Source organism: Miniopterus natalensis, chromosome 4 (genome assembly GCF_054644295.1).
Source record: "Miniopterus natalensis isolate mMinNat1 chromosome 4, mMinNat1.hap1, whole genome shotgun sequence".
Lineage (NCBI taxonomy): Eukaryota > Metazoa > Chordata > Mammalia > Chiroptera > Miniopteridae > Miniopterus > Miniopterus natalensis.
The window spans coordinates 67,936,402-67,953,201 of NC_142084.1; the positions used below are offsets into that span (position 1 = coordinate 67,936,402).

At 53.5% G+C, this 16,800-nt stretch overlaps 1 protein-coding gene across 1 annotated transcript; it reads right to left on the bottom strand.

Annotated features, from left to right (window-relative positions):
- Positions 1-551: 551 nt before the first annotated feature.
- ELAVL3 (ELAV like RNA binding protein 3) lies at positions 552-9,047 on the bottom strand. The gene is made up of 7 exons (XM_016207828.2): positions 9,021-9,047; positions 8,564-8,780; positions 8,196-8,299; positions 3,690-3,843; positions 3,325-3,550; positions 2,509-2,547; positions 552-882 (listed from the first exon to the last, which is right to left on the bottom strand). The coding sequence occupies exons 1-7, from the start codon at positions 9,045-9,047 to the stop codon at positions 552-554; spliced, it is 1,098 nt and encodes a 365-aa protein (XP_016063314.2).
- Between the last annotated feature and the right edge of the window lie 7,753 nt (positions 9,048-16,800).

The window sequence follows — 16,800 nt, forward strand, 5'->3', positions numbered from 1 at the left end:
TTCTTCCCCTCCCACCCACCCCCTTTTTTTCCCCATTTTGTTTCTGTTTCCAGCCCCTCACCCTGCTCCTCACAATCCACCAAGGGGGCCAGGGATGCCCACACCCCTCTCATGTTTCACTTTGTTGGGGATTTTTAAACCTGTTTCCTCCCCCACTCAGGCTCACCTCAGCCTCGGGGAGGACTGGAGGGCACCCCCAGCACCCTCCCAAAGCCATCCTGTGGAGAGTGGTTGAGGGTTGGGTGGGGGCACGTCTCTGCTTTCTTTTTAGCCGAAAAAAGAAACAAAAACCATCGCCATGAACAAAACCAAGACGAGAGAGTGAACAGCCCAGCCTGGGGTAGGGGCAGGAGGATGGGGTGGGGGACCCCCAGGCACCCCCCATTCCCTGCAGACCCTCCCAGCCCAAGTGCTCACCCTGTGGCTTCCGCAGGGGTGTGGGGCCTCGCCGTCCGTGGTCTGCCTGTGCTGTCTCTCTCGGGCCCCCTCTCTCTCTCTCTCTCTCTCTCTCTCTCTCTGCTGCCCGGGGAGGGTGGGGAGGGCGAGGTGGCTCAGGCCTTGTGCTGTTTGCTGGTCTTGAAGGACACCTGCAGCACACGCTCACCCAGGCGGTAGCCGTTGAGGCTGGCGATGGCCATGGCTGCCTCGTCGTAGTTGGTCATGGTGACAAAGCCGAAGCCCTTACACTTGTTGGTGGTGAAGTCGCGGATGACCTTGACATTGGTGACTGCCCCAAAAGGCCCGAACAGCTGCCACAGCACACTCTCGTCGGCCTCCGGTGACAGGTTGTACACGAAGATGCACCAGCCAGCACCCGTCGCACCCCCCGACAGGCCCACGCCCGCCAGGCCGCTCATGCCGTCGATGGCGATGGGCGAGAACCTGGCGATGAGCGACAGGGGACTACTTTGGGGGTCACGCGGGCTCTGCCCTGACCCCCGGCATGCCCCCGACCCGTGACCCAATATCATTTCATCTCCAAGAGTGACCAAGTCTGGCTGGGCCATGCTGGGTACCACCAGGACCTCTGACGTTGTCTTGACCTTGGGACTCTTGTGAGCCCTACATTGTCCTAACCCTGCTGTGACCTCCATCTGTAATCCTGCCTTCAACCCCACCGGCTCTGAGACACCATCCCCCAATCTTCACCCTGACCTGTACCTTCTCCTGATCTCTGACCATCCCTAAACATTAGGCCCTCATCCATGATCCTGCCCTGAGCCCGGAACTACACCCTGACCCCATGACATTTGGCCTTTTTTGGTTCTTGGCTCTGTTGACCCTGACTACTTCCCCATACCCCTGGCCAACCCCCTTCCCTTGGTACGCCTTCCTACGCAACTCCTGCTCTCACTCCCTTTCTGATCCCATCCTCAACCTGCCATGTTGTCCCATCTGTCCTACTGGCCACCCGGCCATGTGGCTGGAGGCCCATCCAGAAGGGCAATGCTGGGAGCTCAGATGTGAGTGTAACCATTTAAGCACCTCCCTCCTGTGATTCAGGGCTAAGCACAACTGTCACCTCCTTAGGGAGCCTCCTCTGACCCACAACGTGGCTACCTCTTCCCCTGCCCCTCTCTGGCCGTTTCCTAGTTGAACCGTATATTTCCTATTGGCTCTCTCTTCCCTAAAAGGTTTTGTGTTCTGTGGTGCCTGAGCCCAGAACAGCTCCTAGTACACACCAGGCACGTGGCTCCCCTCAACTGGGTGGGGACCCCCCAGGGCCTGAACCATTCAATTTGAGCTTTTGAGACTAACTGCTCACTCCGTCCAGTCTTCCAGGCCTTTGCATAGGCCATTCCTGCTGCCAGGAACTCCACTTCTACTCAGCTGCCCCAGGTGGCTCAGGGCCCCCTCTGGGTCTCTGTCACCCCTTCTGTCCACTTTACCACCCTGATCACTGTTCATCTGTCTCCTTTCCCACTAGACTAAGATAATTAATAACAGTAACAATAATGATAAGAGCAGCTACCTTTTATTGAGCGCTCACTATGTGCCAAGTACTGTGCTCAATATAATTTCATCTCCAGGAGTGACCAAGTCTGGCTGGGCCATGCTGGGTACCTAGCCGCAAGCCACTCAACAGCTCATGATGCAATAAACTTGGTACATTCACAGGGTCAGGGATGTGGACAATGTCATGGGGGTCTCGAGGACCATTCCCGACTACAGGGCAGAACTGGGCAGACTGTGACCCTCAGCAAAGACCACCAATAGTGGCTGGTGGAACTCAGGCTTAACATGTGACCCAGGCAACACTGCCCACCTTTCACTAGGTTGGAGAGGGTCACAGACAGGGTCCTTGGGCCAAAATCCCATAGTAGCTCTTTGTAGGCATTTACTAGGCTCCATAGCCCCAAATCTTTTAATGATCACACTACTTCCTGACAGGTGCTGACACCGCTAAGCTGGCAGTCCTGGGGGTGAGGTGGAGAGGGTATCCATCAGGGCAAGGGTCCGAGGAGGGACAGCGAGGGGCTGGGGGTAGTGGGGTGGGGGCACTGTTACCTCTTGACTCCGTAGGCCATGTTGAGTAAATTGTCCAGCCTGTGGAGCAGAAGGGGTGGTCACTGGTGGCCTCCAGGCACATCCCGGGCTGTGATGCAGGCCAGCCAGCCTGCCCTCCCTGCCCCCACCCTGTAGGCCAGCAGTGCCAGCCCTGCCCCCGCTGCCCGCTGCCCGCCCGGCTGGACACTGCCTGGCACGGACCGTGGTCACTCTGGCACCGCCTCTTGGTTGCCCTGCCACATCCATAGCCTCCCTCTCCCAGCCGCCTGACCCCAGTGACCTGCCCCCACCCTGTAGGGCTCAGGTCCCCAGAAAGGAAGATTTGAGTCTCTTCACCACAATGGCTGGGCTGGGCAAGTGAAAACACCTCTCTGAGCTTCAGAGTCCCCTTCCATCAAATGGAGACAAGACAAGCTGCATTCTCATGGGGTTTCTGCACAGAATAAATAAGTGTGCCTGGCACACAGCAAGCACTCATGAAGTGTGCATTAGGAAACTGAGGCAAACAGCTAGAGTCATGTGCCCAAGAGGGGGCAGTCAGAGTTGGACCTGATCAGGTGATTCTAAACTTAACGCTGATAATGCCACTCATAGTGCCCTGCACACACTGAGCACCTGCTGTATATAAGGGCCTGGCCTCAGCACCTGACAGGACCCCATGTTTCCCCTTTGCTGCCCTCAGTGGTCCCAGCATGTGGGCAATGTGCTGGTGCCCCTCTGCCCTGCAGGACTGGGGCTCAGGGAGGGCAGCTGCAAGCCTGGGGCTTCTGACTGAGGGTCTGGGGTGTCCAGTGGTGGGGATGGCAGGGGGCTCACCGGAAGCGTTGTGTCTGATGGTGCAGGGGGCCTGCATAGCGCCGGGCCGATGACTGGTAAAGGTGAGTAAGCAGGGCCTGCCCCGTCTTCTGACTTGGGTTGTTGGCAAATTTGACTGTGATGGGCTCGGCTGCACCCAGTGGCTTCTGCCCATTCAGTCCTTTGATGGCCTCCTCAGCCTCAATCCTCTTGTCAAAGCGGATGAAACCCACACCCCGAGACACACCTGCCAGGGGTGAGTGTCATGAGGACCCAGCCTCCTCCCCCGAGTCCCTCCTGCTCCTGGTTCCCACCCTGCCATTCCATGTTTCTCCAATTTGGTCCACCCAGAGCCCCCAGCAGAAGCCCCACCCCAGTGGCCTGACCTGTGACCTGGTCCACCAGGATTCGGGAAGTGATGATGCGACCATACTGGGAGAAGAGCTGTTCCATTTCCTTCTGGCTCATGGTCTTGGGGAGTCCGCTGACATACAGGTTGGCATCCCGGATGGATGCAGAGCTGGGTCTGGCATAGGACACCTAGGGAGGTCAGGTGGACAGGTGTGAGGGGAAGGCCCATTTTGCAGGTGGAGAGAGAGGCCACATCAGAACCACCACTGAGTCACAGAAATGCCTCATCTGCTCACTCAACAAATTTCTTTTTTTTGTTGTTAATCCTCACTCTAGGATATTTTTTCCCTTTGATTTTTAGAGAGTGGAAGGGAGGAGGAGAGAGGGAAAGAGAGAGAGAGAAAAAAAGCATCGATGTGAAAGAGACACATCGATTGGTTGCCTGCTGCATGCACTCCGGTTGGAGCTGGGGTCGAACCTGCAACCCAGGTTCATACCCTTGACCTGGAATTGAACTCGTGACCCTTCAGTTTGTGGGTTGATGCTCTAACCACTGAGAAACACTGGCCGGAGCCTCAACAAATATATCTTGAGTAGTCAGCATGGTTTTGACAGTCCGGGGCATGGGGGAGAAGACATGGTTGTGGCCCTGCCTGCACAAAGTGATGGGGGACTTGTCTGTTGCCTGAGGAGGTCAAAGGAGCCATGCTCCTGGGGTCACCTATCTCCCTGAAGACCTCAGGGACTCTTGGGTTCCCAGCTCATGCTCTCACGCTGGACATCCAGTCAGCATTAATGCTTCCCACTCCTTTGGAAAGTAAGCCTGGGACTTTTCCCAACTACACTGGGCCCCTGAGAGTCACTCAGGTCTTTAACCACCAGCCCAACCCTGACGACTCCCAAATGTCCATCCCCAGCATGAACCTGGCCCCTGAGCTCTACACCGGTAGACAGCTGACAGCTGCCTCCAAGCACCCCAGGAAGGGGCCTGACAGGGGTCCACAGGGCAGCTGCCTCTGGCTCCCAACTTCCTCTAACTTGCCCCAACTCAGTAATGGCAGCTGTTTTCCTGGGGGCTCGGGGCCCAGCCTCAGTTGTCCTTGAGCCCTCTTGACTTTGACACACATTCAATCCACCTAAGCCCTGTTGGCTCCACTTTCATCACTATCCAGAATCTGCATACTTTCTCCCACTTTTTTTTATCCTCACCTGAGGACATGGCTTTTTTTTTTTAAAAAAAAATATTTTTGAGAGGAAAAGAAAGAAGGAGAAACATCGATGCGAGAGTGAAATATCAGTTGCCTTCCACAGGAGCCCCGACTGGGGATCAAACCCGCAACCTGAGTAGGTGCCCTGACCGGGGATTAAACCCGCAACCTTTTGATGTATACAGGACGACACTCCAACCGAGCCCACAGCGGCCAGGGCCTCCCTCCCACTTTCACCTCCCCACTTTGGCCCAGTACCCAGCATTGCCAACCGTGACCAGTACAGCAGCCCTCTGCCCTGGTGCCCACTCCCCACCTCACCTCGCATGGCTGTTCCCCCCACAGCGGCCAGAGGGCACCTGTGAACACCTGAGCCAGGTCACACCCCTCCTCTGACCAGAACCAAGCCCGGCTCCCACGTTCATTAGAGTTCAAGTCCTTCCCATGGCCTGCAAGGCCATAGACCACCTGCCCCGTGACCCCGGCCCTCGTCTCCACCCACGGCCCCATCACAGCTCTTGGTCCCACGGGCCTCAAGCGGTTCCTCAAACACCAGGCGCGGCCTGCCTCACGGCCTGTGTTTGGGCTGCTCCCTTGACCTGGAACGCTCCCTTTTTCTTCTTCTCTGGGTCTCAGTTGAAATGTCCTCCCTCTCCTCTTCTATCTGCATTGGGTCCCCACCCCTACCCATGTTACTTTCTCTCAAAGCACTTCTCTTAGAATTAGACACATTTTAGTACAAAGCGGTGAATCAGACACATTTTAGTACTATCATTCCATTCGTGTCATTAATTATGGTCCAGCCCAACAATGAAACTCTCTGCAGCTGTTTAAAAAATGGTGGACATGGATATTGATTTCCCTGAAACAGTGGTGAGTATTGTGAGGTGGAGGAAAGAAAAAGTCCATTTATAGAGCAGCGAGTGTTGTGTGACCCCATCTCATTGTGCGCTTATCGATGTCCTGGAAACATGGACTCCAGGGTCCACCCCCAGTGTTAACAGGGTGACCCATAGCTGGCAGGGGGCAGGGTGTGTCATGAGCTCCTCTCCCTTCATTTCTGCCTATGTCTATTTTCTATTTCTTCTAAATTAACCTCTGGGTAGATAGGGGTAATTGTCAAGGGTCTGGCTTTTGTTTGGGGCTGTGAGTTGTGAGGGCATGTTCCTTTATTAGAAATAGCTAATTTAAAAACTAACAATTGGGCTGAGGGTTGATCAGGGTGAGGGTGCTCATGGGGTGGGGGTGGGGCATTCTAATTAATGCCATCAGGCACACCTGGGGTTCTCCAGGAAAGGAAAACAACACATCAGCCCTGGTTAGTGTGGCCCAATTGGTTGGGTGTTGTCCTGTGCATGAAAAGGTTGCTGGTTTGATTCTCAGGGCACATGCCCGAGGTTGCAGGCTCCATTCCCAGTAGGGGGTGTACCGGAGGCAGCAGATCAATGTTCTGCTTTTGCATCAATGTTTCTCTCTCTCTTTCCTTTTCTCTCTAAAAACAAAATCAATAAAAAAAATTTTTTTAAAAAGAGCCCATGCCCGGCTCAGCTGAGTGTGAACCTAGGATCCAGTTCGATTTCCTGTCAGGGCACATGCCCAGGTTGCAGGCTCGATCACCAGCAGGGGGCGTGCAGGAGGCAGCCGATCAGTGACTCTCATCACTGATATTTCTATGTCTCTCTCCCTCCCCCTTCCTCTTCACTGAAATCAATAAGAACATATTTTAAAAGAAAAAAAAATCAGCCAATATTCCTGCAGTAATAATTTAAAGTCACAACTATGTATTATACAATTTTCATTCTCCCCACCGGTCTGCAAACTTTGAAGGGTGAGGACTCGTTGATGGGTTGAAGTTGGGGGTGACCAGAAGAGGGGGTCTGAGCCCCTGGTTGGGTGCCTGGGGTTGGGAGTCATCTGAGGAACGGAGTAGGTCTTCAGGAGCCTTTCTTATCGTTCATTCTATGATGTGCACTAATCCGGACCTCCCCCAACCCCCACACCAGGATGGTGCCTGGCACACAATGGGCGGCCAGAAATATTTTGGGCAGAATCTGCTGCAACACATAGTCAGGACTAACCATACAACACAGTCACCATGGCAGACACACACACACACACACACACACACACACACACACACACAGCCACAGTGTGCTAGCCAATGCACAGTCATGATGCCCACCCAGGCAAGAGGGTAACACAAGGCCTTACCACATTCACGGCAGCTCTGGGGATCTTGCATAATTATAGTAACAGATGCACACACCTGCATAGTGCCACACAAGTCAACAACATCACACCCTGAATGGAGCCCACCCACACTTTCCTGTGACATACAAACACCTCGTCACATCCAAACACACCCATAAAGCCCCACCAGGTCACAGCTGGAGTCGCAGTGTATGACAAATAGAAAATATGTCCCACAGACATAGTAACACACCCAAAGTCTATACTAGCTGGACCTATGTGACGATGGCCACTCACATAGCCACGGTGTCCACCAAACATCGTCTCACAGCCCAGGGTCTCACACACACACATACATACACACACACAGGGTCTTACAGTTCATCACTGGTGTCAACCCTCATGCTTGGGGGCTTCTGGGTCTAGTTGGCCTAGAGAGGCCCATCAGGTCACGACCTTGACCCCATCCCAGGTGAGGAAGAGATTCCCACACCTCAGTTCCTATGGCAAACTGAGGGCCAGACGGGTGCCCTTCCAGCCCACCTTTCCCCAGGGTTCAGGAGCAGATTTGTGGGGTGGAGCCCAGACACTGCAGGCAACCTAGAGAAGGGGGTTTCCATGGCAACCCCCCCAAGGGAACCTGGGCTCCCAGGGCCCCAGCTGCAGCTGCTGAGAGGGGGGGTCGTGAGGGGAGGGGCATTGCACAAAGGTGGGAGAGTGGCCCACCCCTAATCCCACCCTCTCAGGCCCTAATTAGGCTCCAGATGGCAGATGGGTCCCCACCCCTCCCCCATTTCCATAACAAAGGCAGGGAGGAGGCTGCCCACAGGACCATGGTCACTCTCTCCGAGTACCAATTGGGTACTCCCTGAACCTTCACAGAATGTGGGGGCTAATATTCTCCCCATTGATAAGTGAGGAAACTGAGGTTTACAGAGGCAAAGCCATTGGTCCCCCAGGCTGGCCAACCAGAAAGCCTTAGGGGAGAGATTTAAACTGCTCAAGGGATGAGCCCTGGAGAAGGATGGATGGCAGTGAAAGGGGTGGTCCTGTTGGGCAGTAATAAAGGGGAAATGGGGACAGTCAGGGTGGGCACTAACAGGGATGGGGGGACAGGCAGCACAGGGGAACAAGGGCACCAACCTTGATGGTCTTTGTCTGTAGTTTGAGGCCGTTGAGGGTGTTGATGGCTTTGTCTGCGTCGTTGGGGTCAGAGTAGTTCACAAACCCGTAGCCGAGGCTCTGCCCTGTGGGCAGGACCAGGACGATGACCTACCTCCCGGGACCTGCCGCTATCTTCCCTGATCCAGGCGTGAGAGGCTAACCACCCCCAGGACACCTTAGACCCCAGAGTTCCACCTGCCCCCATCATCCCCAAGACACCCCACCTGGGGTAACACCTTTCTCCCAATCACAGTTCAGAAACCTTCAGAGTCCCACCTGGCCCCATCACACCTGTACTCCTGAGGCTACCACCCGTCTCCCACCTCCCAACCTGCCAGAAGCCGCACCTGTGATCTTGTCTCGAACCAACTTGCAGGACTCAATGTCACCAATGCTGCCGAAGAGACTCTTGAACTCATCCTGGGTCATGTTCTGGGGCAGGTAGTTGACGATGAGGTTGGTTTTGCTGTCATCAGTGGCTCCGTTTGTACCAAGGAGTGGCCCATTGGGCAGGGCCGGGCCGGCCGGGCCCCCTGCCACCTGAGACTCCATGGCCCCGAGTATCTGCTGGAGACAACAGGCCACACCCACTCATGGCCCAGTCCCCAGGGGACCAGGAGAGTGAGGAGGGGCTCTGGTGATGGATCAATCATGACTGACAAGGGCTTGAACATGGGGAGAGGACATATTATTCTAGTAATTCCTTCTACTCCTTGAGCACTGAGCAAGACACTTAACATATGATTTTACTGTGAAAAATTCCATCTATAAATGCCATATATGCCTCTTTGTATATATGTTTACCTGTTTGTCTAAAACCAACCTGTGCATTTTGAGAATAATAAAATGAACACTTGTCTTCAGAATAAGAAATATAACATTTTTATTAGCTTTGAAACCCTTTCTCATAAGTCCCTCCCTACCCATGTACTTTCCTCCTTCCACCAAAGGTAATTCCTATCCCAAATGTGTTGACATTTCATGTATAAATTTCCTACTAGGCATTTACCCCCATAGGTTTTCTTTTCTTTTTTAAAAAAAGATTTTTAAAAAATATGTTTTTATTGACTTTAGAGAGAAGAAGGGGGAGAGAGAGAGCCAGACAGATATCGAGGTAATAGAGAAACATAAATCGGCTGCCTTCTGCACTCACCCTGACCAGGAATCAAGACAGGAACCCTTCAGTGCATGGGATGGGATGACACTCAACAAACTGAGCCACACCGGCCAGAGCACCCCCCCAGTTTTCCCACTAAGGTATTTTTAAAGTATAACATAACACCTGCAAATAATGACAGCTTTATCTCCAATCTATACCTGTTATTTATTTTTCTTGTCTTAGTGCAGAGGCCACAATGTGATAGGGCTTTCTTTATTTCTGATGTTAAAGGAAATGCTTTAAACATTTCACAGCTAAATATGACCTTTGCTGTAGGTTTTTTGTAAATGGCCTTTATCAGGTTAAGAATGTTTAATTTTATTCCTAGTATCTTAACAAGATATATATATTTTTAAAAGTGGATATTAAATTTTATTGAATGTTCTTTTCCTACATCTATTTTTTTAATTGAAATATAATTGACATATAAAAGTATATTAGTTTCAGGCATACAACATAATGATTTGATATTTGTATATATTGCAAAATGAACACCACAATAAGGCTAGTTAACATCCATTACCATATATAGTTACAAAAAATTTTTTTGTTATGAGAACTTTTAATATCTACTCTCTCAACAACTTTCAAATATATTCTATATCTATTTTATACCTAAGGGCCATGTCAAAAATTTTAAGCCTAGCTGATTTGGCTCAGTGGTTAGAGTGTCAGCAGCAGACTGAAGGGTCTTGGGTTTGATTCCAGCCAAGGGCAGGCAGCTTGGTTGCAGGCTCAATCCTATGCCATGGCCGGGGCACCTTCGGAAGGCAACCAATCAATGTGTCTCTCTCACATTGGTGTTTCTCTTTCTCTCTTTCTGTCTCTCCCCTTTCCACTCTCTGAAAAAGCAATAGAAAAGATGTCCTTGGGTGAGGATTAAAAAAAATAAAAATAAGTAAAAAAACAAGAACTTTAAGGCCACATCTGGGCACAGAAGAAGACAGTGCTGGATTGATTGGTATTGTCTGTAATAGACATGGGAAGGTAAAGTAGCCAGCATTTCTGTAAGTCTTCTCTTTCGACTTGGTAAATAGGTTGTCCTCCTCTGAAAGCCCCAATTGATCGGCAGGTCTTCCTAGATCAAGGGTGGGGAACATCCTGTGAAATTATTTGGTCTGGCCCTGCCAGAGTAACCACAGGCGACACTCCAAATTCAATACATATAGGAGCTTTTTTCATAGCTAATTTTTAAGTTGATAATTTTGTATGGCCCTCAAATTATGTTATAAATGTCCAAATGGACCTTGGCAGAAAAAAAGGTTCCTCACCGTCCCAGATGGATGAATTAAGAAAGATTTGAAGCCACATCCAATTTCAGCAGAGAAGACCACTGTGATTGATTAGCAACGTCTGCTGTGGCCACAGAATTAGAAATAGTCAGCAGGTACACATAATCTTAACCATCCCTGACTCAAAATACAATACTATAATTATTCCCAAATAGTGTTTCCTATATGCCAGGCACAGAGCAAAGCCCTCTACAGGTAGCTTTTCTTTTCTTACTCATAACAGCCCTAAAAAGAAGAGGGTTTTATTCCCCCTGCTTAACATGTTATGGGCTAAATGTGTCTTCACTCCCCCACAATTTGTATGTTGAAACCCTAACTCCCAAGGTGATGATATTTGGAGGTGGGGACTTTAGGAGGTAATTAGGTCATGAAGGTGTAGCCCCCATGAATGGATTCGTGCTTTATACAAAGGGACAGGAAAGAGATGATCTCGCTCTGCACCATGTGAGGACACAGCAAGAAGACAGCTGTCTGCAAACCAGAATGTGAGCTCTCACCAGGAAATGAATCAGCTGGCACCTTCAACCTGGACTCCTCACCCTCCAGCACTAAGAGAAATAAATGTCTTGTTTAAGCCACCCAGTTTATGACATACTTTTATAGCAGCCCGAGCTAAGACAACAGATAAAGAAAGTGAGATTCAGTGATGTTTGGAAAATTACCAAAAACATGCAGCCTATAAATGGTAGAACAGGGGTTTTTGCACATGAGCTTTTCTGATCCAGAGTCTGTGTTTTCAACTTCCATTAGTGCTGGCTCTAACATTTCCCAGCTGTGCTTCCTCAGGTATGCCACTTAATGCTTCTAGGCCTCTGCTCCACTTTGCCACAAACTTCAAATTACTGTCCCAGGGGCTCGGGAAGGATCCCTGGATGCAGCTGGAAAGCATTCTGGGATCAGTTAGCCACGTCTGCCATGGGTACAACCACAAGAAGTGGAAACAGGTTTGTCACACCTGACATCCATGCCTCATAATCCTGCTATTAATAATCGTCCCACTCCAGAGTATGTACCATGTGTTAGGCACTGTGAGATGTACTTTAAGGCATCATTTCACTTGTTTATCTCAACAATTTTGAAAGAGAACAACGCATTCTCCCTTTTACGAGTGAGGAAGCTGAGGTCAGAGTTACTGTGATACAAATGGAGGATTCCATTTCAAACTTCTTCGTGTCAGACTTCAGAGCTGTTTTTAACGACTGTGGCCAATGCATTGGGGCAGCTCTGCCACCTAAGAGCTGTGTGTCCTCAGGGATCACCTAAGCTCTTCTTTGGGCCTCTCTGTCCTTTCCATTTATTCTTATGAAAAGGATAGCACAGAGGGTCAACGCCCCTGCATCTCCAGTGGGGTGAGATTGGCTGCCTGGGGCTGCTTGGAGGATTATTCTGAAGCCACATCAGGGCTGAACAGGAACACGCACTGGGTTGATTACCAATGTCTGCCACAGGCACCTTCAGTGAAGCAGTAACGCACACTCCATGGATCTGCATCCTGTCTCCTAACAGTAATACTTTATGAATAACATGGCCATATTTTGAGTGCCTGTTACATGCCAGACAAAATTCTTTATGTGAGAGTTTCCAGGCAATTCTCCCAATGTTGCATGTTAGGGGACTTTTTTCTCCATTTAACAGATAAGGAAACGAAGTGTCAGTGAAGGGGTAGGATTTGTATGAGGTTGGGCAGCAAGCAAATGACGGACCAAGAATTCAAATCCAGGGTTTAAACTTCAGAGCCCACTTTCCTAATGAAAAGGCCAATAATAAAATTAATAACAGTAAAGTGAAGCTGAGCACCCACTCTATGCCATGCCCTGGGTATCACTACATGTAAATCCACTGTGTTGGCTGAGTTTACTACTCATTCAATTCAACAAATATTTACTGGGGGCCACCATGTGTCAGTTGCCAACTTCCCCCACCTCACTGTGTGTCCTTACTGTGTGATACTCACATTGCCTCTCTGGACTTCTGTCCCTCCACTAAAGGAACAGAGGTCCCCCATGTATGGAGGTGGATTCTGAATTTCTGTCCAGGCTGTGAGATAGAGTTCTTCAATCAGTTGATAATGTCGGCTATGGGAGCCAGACAAGCATTCAGCAGTACACAGCCGTTTCAGGACATACCAGGTTCCAGCTTTGGAACCCCTACTATGTGCCAGGCACTGAACAGTTGCAAAGTTTTCACTGACTTCCCACAACCACACAGAAAGCTGGAGATATCTTCTCTACTTCTCAAATGGATAAACAAGGGACAGAGGGACCTGTGACTTGCCCAAGGTGACTGGGGGAGGCAGTGATGATACAGTCAAGTTTTGACTCCTGATCAGATCAGGAGTCTGGTTACAGATCCCCCCATCCTAAATGCTGCCCTCAACTTGGAGGGGGTTAAGAGGTGACTGGGGCCCTGACCAGTGTAGCTCAGTTGGTTGGAGTGTTGTCTTGTACACCAAAAAGTGGTGGGTTTGATTCCAGATGAGGGCACATAGGCAGGTTGTAAGTTCAATTCCTGGTCAGGGTTAGTGCAGGAGACAACCAACAGATGTTTCTCTCTCATATCAATGTCTTTCTCTCTTCCTTCCTCTCTCTAAAATCAATTTAAAAAAAGAGGTGATTGGGGGATTTCTACTCAGGATCTTGAGCCTCAGCCTATGAATCTCACTGCCACCACATCTCCCTCCCATCTCTGCCAGGGCTTAGTGGGATCAGTGTCACCTGCGTTTCCTCCATGGCTGAGCTGGCTAAGCCGCTAATGGGGATCAGATTGGTGGTCACACCCACCCTACTCCAGTCTTCAGCAAATGTGTGGCCTAATATGACACAGGGATCACAGGAACCTCTGAGGGCTGTCCCAGGCGAGGGATGCGGGGGTAAAGTCAGGGGAGAGGAGGGCAGATGCAGACTAGGAGCAATGGAATCTCCCCTCCCACTCTCTAGCTCTTCCTCTGGGGATCTCTTCCTGTTTCTCTCTCCCTTCCCCCCTCATTTCTCTCCCCATCTCTGTTCATCTCATCTCTCTGGACCACTCTCTATCTCCCCCTCCCTCTCAATCTTTCTCCAACTCTTTTGCACCATTGCACTTACATCTGACACACATATTTTGCAGTGAACACACCTGCAGTCACTTGCTGTGTAGACCCTCCAGTGCCCGACCCCCTTGGTCCCCAGCTGCACCCTGGGGCCTCAGTCACAGTCGCCAGTCACAGTGACAGATGCCTGGATACCGGTGACAATAGGGCATTGAGTGGCTATGCTTGGTAAGGCTGAGCCACCACGTGGTGCTAACTGAGCCTCCCTCCATGCAGGGCCCGCACTGTCTCAATGTATCCCCTCACTTCCTTCCAGCCGTCTCTATGGTGGGTCTTTGCCTGAGTGCCCTTCATTGGAGTAACCAAGCCTCCGAGGCCCTTCAGTGACCTCTGACCACACCCTCTCCTCTTTGTGCATCAGTTTCCCTTTTTCAAATGAAGGAACAGATCAGAGGAATGGATGCAGGGGTTCTGAGGGTCCTCAGGAAGCCACATTCACATTCATGGACCTGGGTGAGCAGTATGAGGCCCAGAGAGGGGAAGAAGTTGGGTTGAGGTCACACAGCGGGAAAGTGAAGCCTCTCCAGCCTAATTTTTCAGAGCCAGGTGGGCGGGCCCCAGGGTCCAGGAGGGAGTGCTGAGCATCGCCCCCTCCCCGCCCCGCCCCGCCCCGCCCGGCCACTGTGCTGGGAGGGCTCGAAAGAGGGCCAGAAAGAGACACAGTACACACACACACCAGAAAGAGACACAGTGTACACACACACGCGCACACACACACATACACACAGAACCGAGACACTGGAAGAACGGAAGAAGGAGGCCAGGGCGCCGGGACCAGACAAAGGACGCGCGGCGGCGCGAGGAGCCGAGCGGCTCCGCGGGGGCGGGGGTGGAGTTGGGGTGGGGCTAGAACTGGCCAGCCCCGCCCCTGGGAGACGCCTGGGCTGCCTAGTGGAAATCCGAGGGCTCGGGCGAGGCCGGGCCCCCCGGGCTCGGGGGCGGGGCCTATATGGGCGGGGCATGGGCGGGGTCAGGTCGGGCGTGGTCGGGCGTGGCCGCGCGCTGGGGAGCTGACCAGCTCCGTGGCTGCTGAAAACACCGGGAGCGGAGCAAGTGGCGCGGGAGGGCAGGCGCGCTCAAGGTCACCCCGCGGCCCAAAGCCTTGGCGGGTTGGGGCGCCTGGACCTGGCCTAGGGGGCCTGCCTGAGTCCTTCACCCCATTCCCCGGGGGGCGAGGGCACAGCAGCCGGGAAGTCCCCCCGTGGGCCCTCCTCTCCCCTCCCCCTCCCCGCAGCCTGAGGCGCCCGCGCGATGCTACGGCCCGCGAAGAAGCGCCGAGAAACAAAGAGACGCGGCGGCGGCGGTGGCGGGCCCGCGGGGCCTCCGGGCGCGCCCCCTCCTTTCCCCTCCCCGCTTGCCGCAAGGTCGACGGGCTCGAGGACGAGACGCCCGGATCCCGGGCGCGGCAGAGGCCCGGGGCGCGAGATCCGACGCCACCGGCTCCCCAGGACTCACGGGGACGCCTTGACGCCTGGTCCTGGCCCAGCACCAGTGATTGGGGCCCTGCGTTTGCCTGGGCGGCCTGCGGGGTCCAGGCCTGGATGGAGGAGATATCCTCCGCCGCCACGGCCCCTCCCCCATTCGGCCTGCTGGAGGGCGGGCAATCTCGTCCCCAGGGCGTTGTAGGATGCCCCCCGAATCGCAGCTTGGCTCCCTAAGGCCTCTTTGGCCAGGCTCTAAGCGTCCTCAGCACTCTGGGCGCGGCTCTGCCCACTCTCAGGCCCCGAGGCTCGATCCTACACCCCCCTCCCAACTGGGCCTAGCTAGGCCTGGTCCTACCCCCCCACCTCCATCTCCGCGGAGCCTGTGCCTAACCCCTTCCGGACCAGATTCCCTCGCAGCGACAGGGGAATACCTACAGTGACCATTCTTGTGTGCCCGGCGGGCGCGGTCCGTGTTGAGGGCGGCTCCGGGGGTCGTGCACTCCTTGGGGGGCGCTCGATGCTCACACAGGGGTCCTACCCGGGCGGCCTCAGGCGTGGCCTCAGGTGTCGGTGAAAGCAGGAGCTCCCTCGAGGGCCGGAGACGGGCCTGAGCCCGGGGGAGCGCGCGCGGATAACCGAGCTCCGAGGTGGTCTGCGGGTGGCAGGGGATGAAAAGAGGGAGCGGGCGCGGGAGTGAGGAGGCCCCGTGCGCGGCCCCGCGGGGCCCGGGGAGTTTGCTCTTCCCAACAAAGATCACGGCGCTCTGTTTTTTGCCGCTGCCCCTCAGCCCGGCTTGTCCGGTTCTGGGTGCTCAGTCCTCTTCCCTCGCCCGCCCTCCCTCCCACCCTCCGGCCCGCGCTGCGCGCTCCGCGATCTGGGCCGCGCCGCCGCCGCCCCCAGCCCTTTATATCAGCAGCTGCCAGCGCCAGCGTCGCTCATTGGCTGCAGCAACCAAGCCCCACCTCCTCGCGGCGCCCGACGGCGCGGCAGGTGGAAGCGAGCGCGCGCTGGCCTGGACTCGCTTTCTGTGTACTCGCGTCGCCAGATTCCGGCTCTTTTGACCCCGCGGACCCTGCTTCCTGCCCTGGCACCCTTTTTGAAAGGGCTTTCTAGCTGGAAGACAGGGCAGGCTCTCCTCTGTCCAGCACCCAAAGCTGGAGGAGCAAAGAGGGAGAGGAGATATCCATGGCCTCTTATGCGACCTTCCAGAGATGCTGTTCGCCAAGACTGGAAAAGGACAAGGATCCAAGACTTCAGTGGGCAAAGGCCTGGGTCCCCAGATTTGGGGGGACCAGGTGTAGTCTCCCAAGGCCAAGGGAGGAAGGTGGGGATGGCTTGGGACCTAGTCTACCTGCAGAAGGAACTGGGACCCTGTTGGCTAGGTGTCCTTACGGTTCAAAAGCTGGGGACTGGCACCCCACAGTGCAGGGGCACTCGGCACTGCTGTGAGGTGGGTAAAGAGGTTTGGAGCTTAAGATTCCAGGCAAACCCTGCCGGCACCCTGCAGCCGGGGGAAACCACTGGACCTTCTAAGACACCATAAACTTGGGGTGGGCAGATCTGCCATGTGAATTTCCTGCCTTTCCAGGCTCATGATTTGTCCGCCCGCGGTCACGCTCCC